This window comes from Microplitis demolitor, chromosome 4, assembly GCF_026212275.2.
Source record: "Microplitis demolitor isolate Queensland-Clemson2020A chromosome 4, iyMicDemo2.1a, whole genome shotgun sequence".
Taxonomy (NCBI): domain Eukaryota; kingdom Metazoa; phylum Arthropoda; class Insecta; order Hymenoptera; family Braconidae; genus Microplitis; species Microplitis demolitor.
In genome coordinates, this window is record NC_068548.1 from 19,000,744 (window position 1) to 19,014,335 (window position 13,592).

The following is a 13,592-nucleotide window of genomic DNA, read 5'->3' on the forward strand; positions in this document are numbered from 1 at the left end:
AATTAGTCAATTAAATATAAAAATAATATAGGAGATAAATTTTATCATCAAAAGATTAAAACTTAATTATTCAATTTTAAATTATAACAAGATATTTAAATAAATGCCAAAAATATATAGAGGTGCAAGAATTTTAAAAATAAGAAGACTGTCGTCTCTAAATAATAATTATCCATTTTTTAAATTTCAGGTAAAGGCTATGGAATGCCCTGTTGTTAAAAAGATGGCAAGTGTTGGTAAAATAAATTATTTAGCTAACCAGGCTTTATTTTTTATGACGTTTGATAATTGAAGGCATAGATTCATTACTATTTACTATTTCCTATGCATGCTGAGCTAAGTTTCATAAAAAATTCAGTGACACCTAACTTTTTTTTTTATTTTTCAGATAAAAATACTTGTACACTTTCAGTATCAATGAATAAAATTGAATGAGAAAATAATACCAATAGTAGAACATAACTTTTCTATGAAATTTTGAATTGGTTTCAATAAAATTTCATTGAAAATTTTTATTTTCATTCACTCTGCTGTCAATTAGATTTTAGTAGATATTTAATTTGATTTTCGAATCAGAGAATTTCAAATTTAAATGGGTAATTAAATTTATACAGAATAAGATACTTCCGCTACCCTCGAAGTCGATCTTTACCCTCTTAGCAGCTGAGTCGACACCAAATTTTACGATTTGTTACAATTTCAAATAATAAATTTTAAAATACATTCAGTTGTAATATTAACTGATATAAACTACAAAATAAAATAATTTCTAAATTATTTGAATTATTTTTTAAAAAACTAAAATCCAAGTTGATTTAAAAAATACCGAAACTTTATGTCAGCAAATTAACGGGTCCCTAGACAAAATACCTCTAAGGCTGAACTGAAGTTAGCAAAAATTTACGTTATAAATATAATTTTAAAAAAATAGCTTTTATGAGTATACGAAAAATCACCCTTAATCGGAGCATGGTATTCATGTCTATATATATAATATATATACAGAGCATTGTCGAGTTAAATAGTAATAGCAGCAGCAGTAAGTAGAGCAGTGGCAGCAGTAACTATAAAAGCAATAAAATCATCTCTCTTTACTATACGTTGTGAGAGATGATGTTCAAGTACCATCGTTGCCGTATAGTTGAACATGAAAGCCATATGAAGTATGGTTCGTTCACCCAAAATGGCAGCAAAAGGGCTGCTAGAAGGCCGGTCATCAAATTGTTTAAGAAAATATCGTATATTTTTTATTTTTGTCGGTACAATAATGTGCGTACAAATTTATCTAGCGTATTCCTTTTTTAAATTAGAAAATCAAGACAACACGTCAGTACATTCTTCTGACGAGGTGAATAAATCTTTTTTTAGTTAACCTTGTGCTATTTAACACTTGTCGTTTAAAATAAATAAATAAACAAATGAAAATTATTATTTGTTTATTTTTAAATTATTTAAAAAATTAATATAAGTTGATAATGATAATAATAATAATAATAAAAATATTTATTTAATTACAGGTTAATCCTGGAAAAATTGACAGGAGTGATGGTTTACCACAACAATATAAACAATTAAAATTACCGCCTGACAAATATGTGAATAATGGCAATAGTAATAATAAATTGCTGTCAATTCAAAATCGTACGGCTAAAATAAGTAAATTGGACAGAGAATCATTGAATTTTGTCCCGAGTTGTGATGTGACAGGTCGAGAAGCAATAAGTGCTGTCACACGTGCACGCAGTCAAGCTTGCAAAGAATTAATAGTCAATGTGTCATGTTTGAGTCAACAGGGTGAACTTTATCCTGAAAGATTATACTCATCTTGTCCACATTCACTTGGTTTTATCAAAAGTCCTAAAAGTTTAGGATGTTTTAAAGATGATAAAATTCTAAGAATTTTATCTGATTATTATATCACTTTTAAAACAAATAATTCTCCAGAGACCTGTGCCTTTTTGTGTTTACAGTCTGGTTATCCTTTTGCAGGAACTGAATATTCGTATGTATTTTATTTTTTTATTATTTAATTAATTAAACTATTGTTTTAATTAATTACTTTTGTTTTAGAACTGAGTGTTTTTGTGGAATAGATGAACCATCTTCTGTAAAACGTTTACCAGACTCTAGTTGTAATATGAAATGTTCGGGAGATTCTAAGCAATCATGTGGTGGCTATTTAGCTATCAATGTTTATCGTACTGGTATTCAAAGTAATTATGATCTATTATAATTTGCTTGTGTACTGATAAGAAAATTTATTATTTTAAAAAGTTATCAGTCAAAATAAAAATAGTGGTCCAAATAAATTTTATAAATATTTCTTTTTTTTTTTATAGAATTTAAGGTACAAGAAGCAAGAAATTCAAGTATCAAAACTGGTAAAGAAAAACCAGCAAGAATAGCTTTTTTATTAACAGTTAATGGACGTGCTAGTCGACAAGTTAAACGTTTAATTAATATACTTTACGATCCATTACATTTTTATTATATTCATGTTGATGCAGTACGTATTTAAATTATTTATAATAATTATGAAACTAAAAGCCTTCGTCTACAGATTTTTAAATGCTGGATACGATTATGCTATCAGTAAATTTTTAATACGCCACCGTTTAAAGATAACAGCAATTTAAGTCCTAGAAATATCGAATTTTCATTATTTTTAATTACTGATAGATTAAAAGTTGCGATATAAATTTTTTTATATAAAAATAAAGTTGTGGCTTAATAAGTTCAATTTATTTCTAAAAAATTTTGACTTAAAATTTATTTAACCAACGGTTTTCTGGAAATTTAGATCTCAGATTTTAATTACAACACAAGGTTCAGCATTTAAAAATCTCTTGTTAATTTTAAATGAAAATTTTGAGGACATTCTCAAGTAGTGCCCCCACTTTTTAAAAATATGCAATGACTTTTAATTATCATAACCGTATTAAAATTTTATGAATTAATTAAAAAAAATTAATTACAGTTGTTATCAATTAGGAGTTAAACGAAATTTGTTGAGTAATTTTTAGCCTACAAGATTTGAAAATTCAAATTATAAAATTGACATGAAGATTTTACTAAAATTGATTTACTAAATTTCGTTTAACTTCCAATTGATGTCAACTGTAATTTTTTTTCTAAATCCATCAGCGAAATAGCAAGTACGCTGTCATTTTCTCAATTAATGCTTTAATTTTTTTTAATTAATTAATAAAATTTTGATACACTTATGACAGTTGAGTCATATATTTGTTTATTTATTTATTACCGTTTTCCATAATTTACAAAATTTTTCAATATTAATTTGCTTTATCACAGTGCGAATTACAAAACAAAAACAGCAACAATAAAAAAAATTTTAAAAAAGAATAACAATGAACCATAAAATAATAAACATGAACATTCATACAGTCTAATTATGAGGCTCAATAAATTGTCTTTTTGAATGTATTAGAGATACACCAAAACCAATTATCGATTCCGAGTAATCATTTACCAATAAAAATTTTCAAATTTTTAAAAAGGGGGGAGGCATTATCTGCAAATGACTTTAATAATTTGTAATTAAATAAAATTTATTTGTTCTAGAGACAAGATTATATGTATCGTGAAATGTTGAAAGTGGAAAAAGTATGTCGAAGAAAAAATATTAAAGTTGCAAGAGGTTTAAACCTACGGCATGCAAGTATATGGGGTGGAGCTAGTCTACTAACAACATTATTGACCTCAGCTCAACAAATGTTGCAACATTCACAGCATTGGGATTTTTTGGTAAATTTATCAGAATCAGATTTTCCAATAAAAAGTAACAAACATTTAACTGACTTTCTAACGTGGAATAGAGGATATAATTTTGTTAAATCACACGGCAGAGAAGTTCAACGATTTATATCAAAACAAGGTCTCGATAAGACATTTGTTGAATGTGAGGCGCGAATGTGGAGGTTGGGTGATAGAAAATTACCCAAAGGTATACAAATTGATGGTGGTAGTGATTGGGTAGCACTGAGTCGCGATTTTGTTGAATATGTTGCTGATTCTCAACCTGATGATCTTGTTACTGGTTTATTAAAAATATTTCAATACACATTACTACCAGCCGAATCATTTTTTCATACTGTTCTCCGAAATTCTAAGTTCTGTGATACTTATGTTGATAATAATTTACACGTCACTAATTGGAAACGCAAATTAGGATGTAAATGCCAGTATAAAGCCATCGTTGATTGGTGTGGTTGCAGTCCTAACGATTTTAAATCTGATGATTTTACTCGGATACGAAATACTGAAGATCGTAATTTATTTTTCGCTCGGAAATTTGAACCAGTTATCGATCAACGTATCATTGATAAAGTTGAACAATGGCTTTATCCAGACAAATACAACGATAGTAAATCAAAAAAAGGTTACGATATGTATTGGCAAAATTTGTATCATCAAGCAGATTTAAGTCCAACATGTGACGATACACTTCTGACTATTTCAAATTCATTAGCAAGACTTACTTACGCTAAATTTAACGTCAATTCAACTTATATTCGTCTTTTAGAAACAACTGCGTTCTTTAAAAATAATAAATTTAATGGTATTTTAATATTAGCCGAGTTTAATAATGCAGTCAAAGCTTATGAGACAACTAATTTATTAATTAATAATAATAATAGTAGTAGTAATAATAATAATAATAATTTCCCAGAGCGTATTGAAGCATTAGTTACATTGAAACGTAATTATACTGTAAATAAAGCGTGGTCTGAGCGCATAAACTGGATATCAGTAAATACAGATTATGATCAAAAGGAACAAACATTTAGAAATTTTATGGGTAGTATTGGTCCAGTATCGTCGCCAATTTTAGCTTACGAATTTGATTTATCTCTAGTGACACCGAGGAATTTAACAGTACTGTGGATTAATCCCAGTGGGAGTTTAGTTGATGTTAATTATTTGCAAATTGAAGAGTCATCATTGATTGGTTCTGTCAAACCACAACTTGATGAACCATTGGCTATTGGAAAATGGAATGTTTTATTGATTGCTGATACGGTGTTAGCTGCTCAGTTAACATTCTTTGTAACTCCACTTGAATATTGGAAGAATCGTAAAATTACATCTAAAAAAGCGCGGGAAATTCATAATGGATTAATTAATGGCAATAATAAATCTGATCGTTTGCCGCGGGAAATAAATCGCAGATGGTTAGATATCATAAAAGACAGTGGATTATCTCGTAGTAATGATAATAATTACAATGAAAACAATAATAATATTAAAAATAATAATAATGAAATTAATGAGAGATTAGGACTGGATTTAAATAAATGGATTGATGAACTTGTAAGACAGTATTACTCTATTGATGATGTGTGTATCGTTAGTAAAGGTCAGTTACGCAATAAAATTAATAATAATAATAATAATAATAATAATTTAAAACAATGTTATCAAACTAATTGGAGCTCTATGAGTCCTGATTCTAAGGCTGATCTTTATAATTTATGTGAAAAATAATTAATTACTATATTTATTATAATGAAAACGCCATTCACGTGCCATCATCATAAAATCAACAATAATTTTAAACTATTATCATTTACTGTTAACGAACAAACGATAAATTAATATAAATTTAACAAAAATAATTAATCGCCTTTGTATAATAAACGGTAAATATTTTTGTAATGAATATCTGTATATATCATAATTTATATTGGATTTGTATATAATAATAATTAACATACAAAATGTAATAAAAGTTAATAATATTGATTAAAAATATTTGTTTATATTTATTATTCCTTTGACATAATAGAGATTTTTGTTTTTAATTTAATTTCATATAAAAAAAATCTGAAAACTGGTTGATCATATGAACCAGCTCTAAAACTTTCTGCTGTTTTCGAGCTGGGAAAGCTCAAAATCGTTATTATTGGTAAACTTTTGAGGTCTTCGAGCTCAAAAACGGCTGGACGAAAAATATATAGGGTAGCAGTACCGTTTTTGACCACTTTAGGGCCAGTGGTGGCCACTTAGAAATGGTAAATAAAATCATTTTTACAATACGCAATGACATAATTAATTTTTTCAATGTGTTCGAAGATACTTTTATCACACTAATACAATGGAATTTTTTTTTAATACGATTTCATTGATTAAAATAAAGTATTGAATGTCAAAAAATAGAGCAGTGGTCACAAATGGTTCTTCCATCCTACATTTCGCTAAAAAAAAAAGTAATTTTTGCACCTGGATTGCGTCAATCGAAAGAACTTGTCGAGATTTAAATTTGATCAAACTTAGAAACAATACGGTCGAGTGATTTACGAGTTATGCAACAAAAATTTAAAACAACATTTTTTTCTGATTATTTTTCGTGTAACTTGTAAACTACTCGGCCAATCAAGTTCAAAATCTTATCAGTTCTAAGTTTTGACGAACTCTTTCGATTGCTGCAAAATACGTCCAGATCGGTTGACCCATTTCAAAAATATCGTAGGACAAAAAAAGTATACACGCACATACATACACTCAGACGTCCATCTGAAAATAGACAAAATAGTTTTCTAGGACCTCAAAATATCGACAGTTGATAATAACTTTATTTTCAAAAATTGGACCGAAACCAATTACTTCCCTTTTTTTTTAAACATTCCAATTTTCAAAGCAGGAAATTAAAAAAAAAAAAAAAAAAAAAAAAAAATGCGCATGTAAAAAATTTAAAAAGCTATAAGTGCAATTTTCCAAATTTTTCTTTTCATAATTTTAATTTTTTTAAATTCAAAAACTATAAGACGTCAGCTAACTTCGATATCATTTAAAATTTAGTTTCTATAAATTAATATATTTTTTTATCAGTTGTATTAATTCATTAATAAATCTATATAAAATTATTGGCTTATCACGTTATACATATTATTAAAATGAATTTCTTTTACGTCATCATTAAAGAAATTTATTATTGACCTTTGTCAATCACTTTGAATATTTATTCAGAGTCAAGACTTTATTCGATCGCATTAAATAATTAATTACTTGCTCAATATTTAGCATATTAATTATTGTCAGTTTCAAAAATAAATTATCATAAATTTGAATTTAAAAATAAAATAGTTGGTAATAAAATGTGTATATTAAAATACAGACAGTGTTACCAACCCATTGAAATAAAAATATTGAAATTTGTCAATACTCTAGAGATAATTCTAGTAAAATCTTAGTGAAAAAAATATATACCATCACTTAAGATGTCGGTGTGATTGTTGTTTCGTGATGAACCCATTAGGCCGTGGATATTATTATATTTTATCCCGAAATGACTTGCTCGTTGTGGCAAAAATATATTAAATTTTGGCCTAAATTTATAAGTAACAAGTGTTTTATTATTAATAATTAGTATTATTTAACAATAATCAAATTTTGTTAGTGTTTTTATACAATACTTTTTTTTTATTCTTTCGTTTTTTCTTTTTTTTTTATTATTTTATTTTTATTTATTTTTTTAAATAGACTAACATTTAATTCTTCTTGAAGAAGAGTTTTTACAAGTGTGTGTAACTACCAACGGAAATTGAAGAACCAGTAGGGTCACAGACTGACGATACGAATTGACTTTTTTCCGAAAAAAAAAAAAAAAAAATAAATAAAATAAAAAAAATAAAATAAAAAATTAATTAAAATACTCGGAACGAACGCGTATTTTTAGGTATATAAATAAATATATACTGAAGTGAATATAAAAAAATATATTAATAAAATTTATTTGTTTAAAAATAAACAAAGCAGACAATAATAATAAAGTGTTAAAGTGTAATAAATAAAATAAATAATAATTTGTTATGGGAGCAAAAACAAGTACCGTAGCACAAGCTACGGGTGGAAATGGACAGTCTTCCACCGGTACAACAGCAACAAATGATTCAACAACAACAGCAACGACAATGCAGGGTTTTTCAATATTAAGATCACTACCTGGTGGTGTTAGTTTACTACAGCATCATAATCAACAAAATAATCAAACTCAATCATCTCGAGTTGCTGGTGATAATAGACAACGAGCTAGATCATTGAGTTCAGTGCCAGATTTGTCAGGGGAGCAGGCAGTTAACCTAGCAAATACTGTTGGTTTAAATGTTGGACAAGCACTTGGATTAGGTAATCTTGATTCTGATGACGGTGATGAGGACAGTGGTAGAGTTTATGCTACACATAGCTTGCCTTCACACATTTGGTCATTTAATGGTAAATTTAAACTTGTTACCGAATTTTAATACTTTAATATTATATTTTTTTCAGGTTTCCATCTTCTGATTTAGAAAAATTATTTAAAATGATTCAAAACAATTTGAATAGACTAGTATATAGATATATATTTAGCATGAAGTAAATCATTTTTCTTAATATGATAGTAAAGTTATCAGACATTTGAAAATTTTAAAAACTCCTAAATAATAGATTAAAAGGTTTATAAAATAAAAATTAAAAATTCATGTCTAGAAAATTCAAAATTCAGTACATGCATTTTTTTTAATTTTATTATTTTAATTATTTAATTTTTTTGTGTAATTAAAAAAGTTATATGACTGCTAAATTTACATTCATTTCTTACTCAGGGTCATGCGTTTTTTTTTTTTTTTACAAATACCTTTAATGTCATTTTAAATAAATAAGATTATCTATTACAGTAAAAGCAGCAGATAATTTTTATTTTTAAATAAATAAACTAAATATTTATCAAGAAATAAATTATAAAAATCCTACCAAAGTATTTTTAAAAATCTGCGCGCAAATTTACAAATACGTAATTTGTTAACAACTTAAAAATTATCAGACTGTTATTTTAAGTATCGTCATTATATACTATTTATTTTATCCATTAAAGTAAATATATATAATGGTAAAATAAATATATAAACGTTTAAAGTCCCCTATTTTCTTTTTTTTTCTTAATTTTCCCAATAGATTAGTCACTGATTTTTTCTAGAAGCCATTAAAAGTCCATTAGTATCAAATCATGGTAATTTAACGAAAAATATTCTACAATTAACTTTAAACGTACCTAAATATATACATACATATATAAATATAAAGATATATGATAAGGTTATGTACGCACTAATTACAAGACGTAATAACAACAAAATAATTTTCTGCCGTACCGTTGATAATGTCAATGACGACAACAACGACAATGACAACGAATTACTACCAATGGCAATTGACAAATACATTCATATATATTTATATTTATATATATATGTTAATATACGACTTATAAGAGTGATGAAAGAATCATTAAAGTTAATATCAAGTTAAAGTAACACGAGCGAACGTTCGATCTGATTTTTTTTTTTATTTAAAAAAATATATACGCAGTAGTATATCCTTATATATTTATGTATACTAAATATATGTATATATAGATTGTGGATATATATTGTAGGTATAGTACAAAGAAAAGGAAATACGTGGGTGTTTAACGGCATTTGTTTTGGCGCGTGTTGCTGAGGTGGTTGGCCTGGTAACCGTGGGTACAATCGATGCCGGCAGCGGCCCGGCACACGTTAGGTGATTTTATTGATAGTGTATATAAGCTGGTGTGTACATAGTTTCCACGATCTAAATATCAAGGCTACTGTTGTACGTACATCTGCACTTAATCATTGTATTATTTTTTTTTTTGTTTTGTTTTGTTCGTTTGTTAAAAATGTTTTGATGGTGATTTTATTTAAAAGTCTTATTATTTATTTTATTTATGGTTTAAATTGTTGAAGACTAGGATGGTGGTGATAAGGTTAGGCTAGGTCGCGAGGGCTTGGTGGTGATCACGATATGGGTGTTATTGTAAGCTCGTGTTTAAATGAATCGGAGACTGAAGTTGTTCCAACACATCATGCAAGACGTGTTATCTATGGTTAGATTATTGCGTATTAATAGACTTTATTTATTTATTATTGATATGATGGAAATAATACTTATATTTTTTTAATAGTGATATTTTATTCATTGGAAATATGTATATATTTTTTTTTAAGGTCTGAAATGCCCTGTTTGCTCCAAATTTATTCTGCCAGATGACATTGAGTGTCACTTGGTGATGTGCCTGACAAAACCACGTCTTAGCTACAACGGTAATGTATTATTTTTTATTATTGTTTGTTATATTATATGAGTGAATGTATCAGACAGACAATTCAATTTCAAAATTTTTTAAATGCGCATTTTTTAAAATTTTATTTTATTAATTATCTATAATTTTAAATTTGTCTGATTACTGCATAGACACTCATTAAATTATTATACTTATGTTTTTTTTATCATTGTATACACGATAGTTTATCGTAAGATTGTGATATTGATTTTTAATTATTAACTTAAATTCATTTTATTTTATTTATTGTAACAACATTTTTTTTTTTAACTTTTAGTCTTACTTTTATAAAATAATTAAAATTGTATTTATTTATAGAATATTTATTTTAATTAATGTAAATAATGGAATTATTGTTTATATAAATTATCATTGTATTTATAAAATACTGATAATTGAGTAGAAGTTTGACCTGTGACTTCTTAAAATATTTTTATGTTTAATAATTAAATCTCAGTATTCAATTTATCTCAATGTTTTGAACTATTTTTTTCTTTTTTTTAATTATTTTATTGTTATTGATATCAATTATAATATATCTTATTATTACAGAGGATGTATTAGCCGATGAAAAAGGAGAATGTGTTATTTGCCTGGAAGATTTACAACCAGGTGATGTGATAGCCCGCTTACCTTGTCTATGTATATACCACAAAAAGTAAGATATATTATTATATATATGTTTTTAAATATTTAATGAAGATAATTATAATAAATGATATGTAGCAGGAATGTGGACACATGGAAAATACTAGTTATTAATTTAGCGACGTTTCGATTCTTTTATTGAATCTTCATCAGACATGTATATAAATATTAGACTGTGCGAAATAAAATTGTTTTTTTTTTCGGTCCCATACGAAAATCACGTTATATGTACATGTAAAAAAAATTTTGGTTGGCATAACAGCAGCCGTAGTTGAGGTTACTACAAGTTGGAGTAAAGAAATGCCAACTCCAACTTGGAATAACTTGTGGAAACGTGTACTATTTATGTAGTATCCTTTACTACATATTGGAGTACTCGCTACCACAATATTGTAGTTAGAACCACAATTTTTTTCCGTGTAACAAAAAAAAAATTGGGTACCAAGTTGGGACCTTCAACTCAATTACAAAACGCGTGCTCGCTTAAATAAGACTTTCCATTTAAATAACATGGGAAAAATCTTTTTTTAACTGAAATTTTATAACTCGTTAACGAATCAATAAATTAAAATGATCGTAACATATTTTTGTAGAGGTTTGAATGTTTTACAAAAAAGGTCTCTTATAAATTTTTGATAAATTTAATCATTTAAAAGTTATTTTGTTTACAAAAATTTCACTTTTTTCCATATAATTGAATTGTAAAACTTGTTACTTTTGAACTATGAAATTAAAAAATGATTAAATAACATATTTTAATTGCAAAAAAGAATAATCTACAAGAAAGGTCTTATGACATTTTGCGATGACTGATAGTTTTGTGAGAAACGGGAATTTTGCCATAAATTTGAATTAAAGCTTCAATAATCTATGAGTGGTTTGATTTATCAAAACATTATAAAATACCTTTTTTGTAGAGTTTCAATTTCCTACAAGAATATTTATTAGTTATGTAAATTCATTGATCAGTTAACGAGTTATAGAATTTTAAAGTTCAAAATAAATTTTTCCCGTGTTATTTAAATAGGAAATCTTATTTAAGCGAGCACGCGTTTTGTAATGGAGTTGGAGGACCTAACTTTTATTTATGTAATATACAACAAAATTTTCATTTGGGACCGAAACAAAAATATCGATTTTATTTGACAGTCTAATAAATATACATAGATCACAAATATAATAAAAAACATAAATACAATAAAGTAACTTTATCAAGTACATTACCAATATACAATATTTGTAGTGTAAAAAAATATAATAACTTATCGCACATGTTACAGAATTGTTTGTAAATAATGAAAAAAAATTTATAAATCTTATTAATTAATAAATTAAAATATTCCTGCTACATATCATTTATTAATTATAATGAATGCGATTAAACAGAACGATAATTGTAACAATTACAAGAGTAATAATAATCAAACTTTTATTACAGCTGCATTGACAAATGGTTTCAAGTAAACCGCAGCTGTCCTGAGCATCCTGGTGATTGATTTCCACTTGGTGAAATTAAAAGTAATTTAAAAATAACAAAAAACCGTAAAATAAAGCAAAACGAAATCAACTGAAAATGAAAAAAAGTGAAACAAATAATTGGTTAAATAAATAATAATAATAATTAAACATAAATATGTGACTCGAAGAGCAATCGATGAATTGTAAGTTGAGGAGTGACAGGACAAGTGAGATGGGGGGTTTAAAAAAAAATACATATTTAACTAGTCAAGGGTGGCCGCTAGTCTGCGATGGTGATTTCTATTCGTAAACGTGGCGTTCGTTTGATTATAAATATTTAAATAATAATAATAATAAAAAAAAATGAAAAATAAACCAAGACTCGACTTTGATAAATTTTCGGGTTAAATTAATTAAGTAATTAAGATGAATAAACAATGGACAGATTTAATTGAATTTTTAATTTTTAATATTAATAATGGGAGTTTCATCGCCATATGATACAGCTGTTATGTGCTGATTATCTTATATGTACCTATAATTATTATTATTGATTATAATTATTACTATTATTATTATTATTATCATTACTATTATTATTATTATTATTTAAATTTTACTATTATTAAAATTTTAATTATTATTATTATTTTTATCCTATTAATGCTCTTTTGCTTGATACCGATTGTACCATATTTATAAATTTAATTAACTTAGTTTTACAATTTAAAGTCGAAAAAAAAAAGATAGTGTTTAAGCATAAAACCATTACCGATTAAGATCAATGAACATATTACTGTAATTATTATTATTACAATTCTGATTATTTTAATAATTATTTTGAGCGGGGGAAAAAGTGATGTTTAGTCGAAGATATACAAATATATGTCTGTTTTGAAACAGGTGAGCTGTATCTTAGATAAATTATTATAATTATTAATTTTAATAATTTTACAATTGAGATAATGTATTGTTTTTTGTTGTCTGTTGGGGGATGAGTGCTAGAAAGGATATTTTTGATACTTTCATAAATGGGAGAGAACCAGGATGTGAAAGATATATTAATATGAAGTAAAGGATTTGTCATTGTGCTGTTGACGCTGTAGTAATAATAAAGGTTCTAATTGAATTTTTTTTTTTAATCTTTTTTTTTGAGTTGAATATAAATTTATCCTGGAGATAATTATTTTTTTTACACAGAAAAAAAATATTTCTTGGCGCAAAAAATATTGACTTGCCTTAGGAAATTTTTTGCATCATAAATTAAAAACAAAATTTTTTGGGACGAGAAAAAAATTATTGCGTCTAAAAAATTTTTTTTAGTTTTAAGAAAATATTTTTCTTT

General features: G+C 26.2%; 2 protein-coding genes across 2 annotated transcripts; both read left to right on the top strand.

The window, feature by feature from the left end:
* The first annotated feature begins 922 nt into the window (after positions 1–922).
* On the top strand, positions 923–5,680 carry LOC103568249 (xylosyltransferase oxt). The gene is made up of 5 exons (XM_014440947.2): positions 923–1,348; positions 1,518–2,002; positions 2,071–2,213; positions 2,340–2,506; positions 3,583–5,680. Exons 1-5 carry the CDS (start codon positions 1,166–1,168, stop codon positions 5,503–5,505), a joined length of 2,901 nt encoding a protein of 966 aa, XP_014296433.1. The 5' UTR covers positions 923–1,165; the 3' UTR covers positions 5,506–5,680.
* A 1,558-nt stretch (positions 5,681–7,238) lies between these two features.
* LOC103568248 (E3 ubiquitin-protein ligase ZNRF1) lies at positions 7,239–13,381 on the top strand. The gene is made up of 4 exons (XM_008545023.3): positions 7,239–8,232; positions 10,026–10,121; positions 10,694–10,799; positions 12,228–13,381. Exons 1-4 carry the CDS (start codon positions 7,830–7,832, stop codon positions 12,283–12,285), a joined length of 663 nt encoding a protein of 220 aa, XP_008543245.1. The 5' UTR covers positions 7,239–7,829; the 3' UTR covers positions 12,286–13,381.
* Positions 13,382–13,592: the final 211 nt, after the last annotated feature.

Coding starts and splice junctions, on each gene's coding strand:
- LOC103568248 (XM_008545023.3), top strand. CDS start 7,830: ATGGGAGCAAAAACAAGTACCGTAGCACAAGCTACGGGTGGAAATGGA. Junction 10,122..10,693: donor ACCACGTCTTAGCTACAACG/GTAATGTATTAT, acceptor TTATTATTACAG/AGGATGTATTAGCCGATGAA. Junction 10,800..12,227: donor CTATGTATATACCACAAAAA/GTAAGATATATT, acceptor CTTTTATTACAG/CTGCATTGACAAATGGTTTC.
- LOC103568249 (XM_014440947.2), top strand. CDS start 1,166: ATGGTTCGTTCACCCAAAATGGCAGCAAAAGGGCTGCTAGAAGGCCGG. Junction 2,003..2,070: donor TTTGCAGGAACTGAATATTC/GTATGTATTTTA, acceptor CTTTTGTTTTAG/AACTGAGTGTTTTTGTGGAA. Junction 2,507..3,582: donor ATTATATTCATGTTGATGCA/GTACGTATTTAA, acceptor TATTTGTTCTAG/AGACAAGATTATATGTATCG.